This window comes from Ammodytes marinus, assembly GCF_949987685.1.
Source record: "Ammodytes marinus genome assembly, chromosome: 3".
Classification (NCBI taxonomy): Eukaryota; Metazoa; Chordata; class Actinopteri; order Uranoscopiformes; family Ammodytidae; genus Ammodytes; species Ammodytes marinus.
In genome coordinates, this window is record NC_137232.1 from 36,677,866 (window position 1) to 36,685,365 (window position 7,500).

At 42.9% G+C, this 7,500-nt stretch overlaps 1 protein-coding gene across 1 annotated transcript in view; it reads right to left on the reverse strand.

The window, feature by feature from the left end:
• The window catches only part of atg16l2 (ATG16 autophagy related 16-like 2), a 31,190-nt gene that overhangs the window by 13,820 nt on the left and 9,870 nt on the right, over positions 1-7,500 (reverse strand). The window contains exons 9-11 of the mRNA XM_080024915.1: positions 7,404-7,500; positions 5,655-5,760; positions 5,022-5,092 (exon numbers count right to left, since the gene is read on the reverse strand). The exon at positions 7,404-7,500 is cut by the window's right edge and continues 3 nt beyond it. Coding sequence (XP_079881041.1) covers positions 5,022-5,092; positions 5,655-5,760; positions 7,404-7,500 — 274 coding nt within the window. The remainder of the gene's footprint in view (positions 1-5,021; positions 5,093-5,654; positions 5,761-7,403) is intronic.

Sequence of the window (7,500 nt, forward strand, 5' to 3'; positions counted from 1 at the left end):
ATATGTTTAAGACTAAACTTAACTTGTGCCTCATGGTTGGGGAAAGTGAGACAGTGGCTCACTTTCCCCCACAGCATTTGGCTCACTTTCCCCCACCACCACAATTTGAGAAAAAACTACCTCTCTTAGCATTTCAGGCTAATCTTCAGTTATCAGGATCACATGGTTTCATATGTTGGTAGTTCATCAACACGTATGATAGAAGTTTTTCTACGTGAATACATTTGCTATGGCACAACAGTTGATTAAGTTGACAGCAAGAACATTTACTTTTACAAGCAAAATACCTATTTTGGTGAAAAAAACATGCTTACCACAGCACCATGAGGTCCTCTCTTTCAGGGCCATGGGGAAATGAGAGGGGCTTGAAAACATATATCTCACATGACCACAAATGTTTTCCGTTGCCTAGATACAGGGGGTGGCTCACATTACCCGATGCCTCAGATTCCCCCGTTCTCCCCAGAGCCGGCCCGAGGCATAAGCGAACTAAGCGGCCGCTTAGGGCCCCCGACTGTCTGGGGGGCCCCCTCCAAAAAAAAAAAAAAAAAAAAAACTTTTTTTTTTTTTTTTTTTTTTTTAGTTTGTGTGTTTGATATTAACATCATATTGTGCAAATGTGAGTTATCATACAAAAAAAGGAATAAAATGTTTTGGTCTAGATAATTAATAGCCTAAAAATGTAATCAGTTCATCTGGGAGGAAATCCGAAATTTTCATTTCATTTTCCTTTATTTAACCTCGAAAGATCAATTGAGGGGTGACCCTCTTTTACAATGACGTCGAGTTTGTACATATACACAATATACAATGAGAATACATAAGAAGTTTACACACACACACACACACACACACAGACAACAACAATTTAAAACATTCAGATCAATTGAATGAGAGACATAATAGCCTAATTAAAACAGTTACAAGTGTAGAGGGGCTGATTCAAAATAATAATTTTAAATTGGTTAACAGTTATGAGTGTATTTATTTTAATTGTATGTTGTAGGCTGTTCCAGGAGTCAGGGGCACTATGGCTAAAAGCGGTTTTACCAAGCTCAGACCGGGCATAGGGGACATATAACATGAGCATGTCAGTTGAGCGGGTTTGATAAAGCCCATCTGAAATAAGCAGCATTTCTGTCAAATATAGTGGTAGCTTTCCAGTCAGAGCTTTATATATAAAAATATGCCAATGTGCATGATCTGATCATGTCACGTTCACATCCATGCACAGTGTGTATTGAGTTTATTTAAAAACAATTGGAAATGGGGCTGCCCTCAGTTGCCCATGCACTGTGTATAGTCTACTCTATAGCCTATTTCAGCCTTGTCTGTGGAAAAAAAGATACAGTAGCTGGACAACAGAGTTCTTCTGCTTAGTTCCTCACACTGCATTTAAATGCATTCACTATATTACAGAGAAATATGTCCCGTAAAAGAAAAAGAGCTCCAAGCCCAACCCAGAGGACCCTCCATAATATTTAATTTTATATTAATATATATATATATTTTTTTTTAAAGATATTTTTTGGGCATTTTTATGCTTTATTGATAGTGCAGAGAGACAGAGGTGAAATGGGGCAGAGAGGGGAGTGACATGCAGAGAACGACCGCGGGTGGGAATCCGGAACCCGGGTCTGCTGCTGGGCCCGGCCCGGGAGGGGGACGCCTTACTATATTAATATTTTTATGGAAAATCCATGTGTTCTTCTTCAATAGCTTCTAATTCATCTGATCCAGTGTCTCCAAATTATTTGTTCACACAATTTCTCAGATTTAGCCTCTTAATTTTCCTCTCAAAGTGCACCAGATTCATGCATTTCACTTTAAAAAGGTTCAAAAAATCTCCCGGGGGGGCATACCCCCGGACCCCCCTAGGAGGATCTGAATCTCGCCTGTCAAACATTTTCGCACAGCCGCACAGTGGAGGCACTAGCGGAAAACACTGGGTGTGTGAATGATATTTAACAAAGATCTATAGTTTCAGCAGCGCTAACATTGGAGAGGGGCCCCCTAATCATATTTCGCTTAGGGCCCCCTGAAGGCTTGGGCCGGCTCTGGTTCTCCCCTACTTATTTATTCAAACAAATTGTGAAAAATTCTAACACAAAAAGAATATCATGTGAATAATCAGCTGTCAAAGTGTTGCTCACGTAGGAGCAGCAGCATAGACAGAGTCCTGACCTCACTTTATATCAGACTAAAGCACGGATCCACGGGGACAAGGGTTAGTCATTTTCCTTTCAAAGATACACTACCGGTAGTTGCACTATACCAGGGAATTTTGTGTGTCTTTTGCACGTTACTTAGTATTACCATGTAATCACCTGGTCAATGATCAAATTCCTTCGTGATTTTTTCTCTACTTATGACATCTATTGCAGTATGTCCGTCCTGGGAGAGGGATCCCTTACTCTGTCGACTCTCCCTGAGATTTCTTCAATTTTTTATTTTTTATTCCCGGTAAAGGGTTTTTACTGGGAGTTTTTTCTCAGCCGAGCTAAGGGTGTAAGGGCAGGGTGTCATATTGTATCATATTGTATCATATATCATATTGTATGAAATGTAAAGCCCACTGAGACAAATGTATTTGTGATTTTGGGCTATACAAATAAAACTGATTTGATTTGATTTGTGTGAGACGCTGGGTCGGGTGAATTAGAAGCTACTGAAGAAAGACACATGGATTTTCCATAAAAATATTAATATAAAATGAAATATTATGCAGGGTCCTCTGGGATGGGCTTGGTGCTCTTTTTTTTTACGGGACGTATTTCTCTGTAATATAATGAATGCATTTAAATGCAGTGAGAGGAACGAAGCAGAAGAACTCTGTTGTCCAGCTATCTTTTTTTTCCACAGACGAGGCTCTATTTGACAGAAATGCTGCATATTTCAGATGGGCTTTATCAAACCCGCTCAACTGACATGCTCATGTTATATGTCCCATACGCCCGGTCTGACCTTGGTAAAAACCGCTTTTAGCCACTTATTATTTTGGATCGGCCCCACTCCACTTGTAACTGTTTTAATTAGGCTATTGTTCTGTTTTATTCAATTGATCTGAATGTTTTACTTGTTGTTGTCTCTTTGTAAGCTTGTTGTGTATTCTCATTGTATATTGTGTGTCTGTACTAACTCGACGTCATTGTAAAAGAGGGTCACCACCCCTCAATTGACCTTTCGAGGATAAATAAAGGAAAATGAAAATGAAATAGGCTATAGACTATACACAGTGCATGGGCAACTGAAGGCAGCCCCATTATCAAATATTTTTAAATAAACTCAATACACACTGTGCATGCCATTGACGTGAACGTGACGTGATCAGTTAACCTTGGATTACCTCCCAGATGAACTGATTCAATTATTAGGCTATTAACTATCCAGACCAAAACATTGTATTCCTTTTATTGTATGATAACTTACATTTGCTTAATATGATGTTGATATCAAAAACACAAACTAAAAATAGGGGAGAACATATAGGGGAGAACGGGGTAAGTAGGCACACTTTTTACTCTACAGAGAATTGCTCATCACCTAAACATCTTTCGATAGTCATTCCTACATTACATTGAAGCTTAAAGTGTTGGCTTGAAATGTGTACCCCTCACTTTTTCTATCTTATTGTAATAAAGAAGAAATTAATCATCAAAGACACCCTAACACATTGTGACAATCAACCCCATCAAGGGGTCGGTTGTCATACACTATGGGGTTGTTTGTCACAATGTTATCTTAATGGGAATAATCTTGAAAAGAAGGAAAGAAAGTAGAACTAAATTTGAAAGTTTAATTGCATTGTCAAGTTGACAAATAGGCCTACATAACGTTCTGTAGCCTTGGCAGCTGGTCTAGTTTGGGATGCACTGGGTTGTTTTGATTTTGTTGCCCTTTTTTCTTTTGCATGCTAGCTGCCTTTTCCTGCTCTATTCTTTCCTTCTCTGGGGTGTCAGTGAGGATACAGCTTGACAATTTATTTCGTTATTGGGTTCCTTTTCTGGCTGTAGCCTTTGGATAACTTGTGACAACCAACCCCCCCAAAAATGTGACGACCAACCCCAACTTGAATTTTTTGCTAGCATCAATGCCAACAACCATCTGACAACTAATTAGCTTGCTAACCACAATCTAAACTATAGTTTACCCTTCACACTTTTTATGGGTAACAAGTGTTTTGTTATAAACCCATTGTGTAAAAGCCTAGAAGAAAAATACTGAGGAGCTAAATATTTTCAATTTGACATGAAAAACACAAACAGTCCTCTCACCTCAAATTCAGCAGTCTAACTCCAAGGAAGACTATGTAGGTGACCTCTGATCCCAATTCTGGATATTTACATACCAAAATTTCACAGACAGCGCCTTCTGGTTCCGAGAAATAACGATTGTGACAACCAACCCGTGTGACAAATTACCCCGTTCTCCCCTATATCCGCGGCCCCCCTGCCATAACTCGGCGCCCCCCTAGGCGCGCCCCACAGTTTGAAAACCACTGCATCATACATTGATGTTAGTAGCAGTGTGCGGGAACCCATGTGTGTGTGTGTGTGTGTGTGTTTGTGTGTATGTGTGTGTGTGTGTGTGTGTGTGTGACCCCATGCTCACCTGTGTGTGTGTGTGTGTGTGTGTGTGTGTGTGTGTGTGTGCTTGTGTGTATGTGTTTGTGTGACCCCATGCTCACCTGTGTGTGTGTGTGTGTGTGTGTGTGTGTGCGTGCTTGTGTGTGTGTGTGTGAACCCATGCTCACCTGTGTGTGTGTGTGTGTGTGTACCCATGCTCACCTGTGTCTGTGTGCTTGTGTGTGTGTGTGTGTGTGTGTGTGTGTGTGTGTGTGTGTGTGTGTGTGTGTGTGTGTGTGTGTGTGTGTGTGACCCCATGCTCATCTGTGTGCGTGTGTGTGTGTGTGTGTGTGTGTGTGTGTGTGTGTGTGTGTGTGTGTGTCTGTGTGTGTGTGTGTCTGTGTGTGCTTGTGTGTGTGTGTGTGTGTGTGCTTGTGTGTGTGTGTGTGTGCTCACCTGTGGGTCAAACTGGATGCAGGTGATTCCTCCGCTGCTCCCGTCCAGCGTCGCTCTGTGAGTCAGCTGACCTGTGATGTCATAGTGAGGTCACAACATTACATCATCGATGTCAACGACGTAATGATAATAATATAATAATAAAGTGAGTGTGTGTGTGTGTGTGTGTGTGTGTGTGTGTGTGTGTGTGTGTGTGTGTGTGTGTCTCTTTCTCTGAGTGTGTGTGGGTTGGGTTGTGTTGAGGCGTGTGTGTGTGTCTCTCTCTCTCTCTCTGAGTGTGTGTGGGTGTGTGTGTGTGTGTGCGAGTGAGTGAGCGAGTGAGTGTGTGTGCGAGTGAGTGAGTGAGTGATTGAGTGAGTGTGTGTGTGTGTGTGTGTGTGTTGTGTTGAGGGGTGTGTGTGTGTGTGTTTGTGTGTATGTGTGTGTCTCTCTCTCTCTCTGTATGCGTGCCTGCGTTTGTGTCTGTGTGTGTGAGAGAGTGTGTGTGTTGCCTTGAGGTGTGTGTGTGTGTGTGTGTGTGTGTGTCTGTGTGTGTGAGAGAGTGTGTGTGTTGCCTTGAGGTGTGTGTGTGTGTGTGTGTGTGTGAGAGAGTGTGTGTTTTGCGTTGAGGTGTGTGTGTGTGTGTGTCTTTACCTGCAGTGACCTCCCACAGTTTGATCACTCTGTCCGTCCCTCCGGTTGCCAGCAGGTCAGAGCTGCAGCTGAAGCTCACAGCGTTGATGCCTTGCTCATGGGCCTCCTGGGTGGGAAGCAGGGTTTTAATTAGTGTATGACCTATAGTTTTTTAATTACCTTAGAATGAGCCTTTTATATCTACATAGGAGCGGGGCGCTGAGGCCGCCATGTTGCACCGCCATGTTTCTACAGTAGCACAGAACGGACAAACTTAACGGCCTTACACGTTTTTATATACAGTGGGCGTCCTGGGGAAATGCACCTGTTGGAAGACCAAGAAGAAGAAGAAGTACTATAGAATAAATAACTAAATACATCTTCACCTCATCACTTGATATTGTAGGAAAGACTTGAGGCAGTGGTGGATGATGCCATCTTTAGTAACTATAGCTTCTTGTCCTTGAAGGCCACCGTAGCTTCTGGAAATTCTCTCCCAGTTGTAATTGTAATTGATGGAGTGATGGTATTTGTTACTGTAGTGGACTGATTGGTTGATACAAGAGGTTGCTGACCGTGTGAGGCCTTTAAATGTTAGGGGTCACTGTGAGAGACGAGAACAACCTTTTAATAGTTAAACATCATCTGTTGCTGGGACCTGTGATATGAAACCATGTGCCTGTTTTAGGGAGAACCAGCAGGCCAAGGGTTTGATATAAGACGGCTCACAGGCGTATACAGCCAGCCTTTGGGGGACAGCCCCCATGCTCACGCTACCATGAAGTCAGGGTAACTTTCAGGGGTCAGGGTAAACTTTATTGTCCTGTTAAGGAAATTTGTCTTGGGCATTGTGCTACATTTTGCTTAACCAGTAGACAACAACACTATGACACAGTAAAACCTTGGCCTACACATTGGACAAAGCTAAAACAACAAGAACATCACACGGCAATTCTAGAACATAAAAACATTCAGACAATTTAAAGTGCGAGAAAAAGTGCCTGAGTTTATTGCACACTGCTCTATTGCACGTGGTCTATTGCACTAGTTAACCAGGCCTATGGACATTAATGCATTTAAAATGCTGTACAGTAAAGTCCTCTGTTTTGTCTGCAAATGGAACCTCTGAAATAAACCTGGAACATTTGATTTAAAGAGTCCAGCCTCGCCTTTGTCTTTGTCGCCATGGGAAACATCCGGCTACCGCATTACTTTAAGTCCTGCAGTTTGTGTCCTCGCCACAGGAGGGAGACAGAGCGCTCACTCTCTGTCTCCCCCAAGAATTCTTTAAAACTATTACAACTGAATTTTTTTTTGTGTGTGTCTCTCTCTCTGTGCGTACGTGCGTGTGTGTGTCTGTGCGTTTGCATGCGTGCGTGTGTGTGTGTCTGTGTGTCTCTATCTGTCTGTTTGTTGGTGCGTGCGTGCGTGTGTGTGTCTCTCTTTGTGCGTGCGTGTGTGTGAGTGTGTGTCTCTCTCTCTCTCTCTGTGTGCGTGTGTGTGTGTGTGTGTGTCTCTGTGTGTGTGTGTGTGTGTGTGTGTGTGTGTCTCTCTCTCTCTCTGTGCGTGCGTGTGTGCGTGTGTGTGTGTGTGTGTCTCTCTCTGTTAGTGTGTGCGTGTGTGTGTGTGTGTGTGTGTGTGTGTGTCTCTGTGTGTGTGTCTCTCTCTGTGTGTGTGTCAGTGTGTGTGTGTGTGTGTGTGTGTGTGTGTGTGTGTGTGTGTGTGTGTGTGTGTGTGTGTGTGTGTGTGTGTGTGTGTGTGTGTACTCACCAGCACGTGTCTTGCTCTGGTCGGGATCCTCGCTGACAGACAGACTCTCATTGGACACATCAAATCTTCCTCCAGACTGACAGAGTGGCCACGCCTC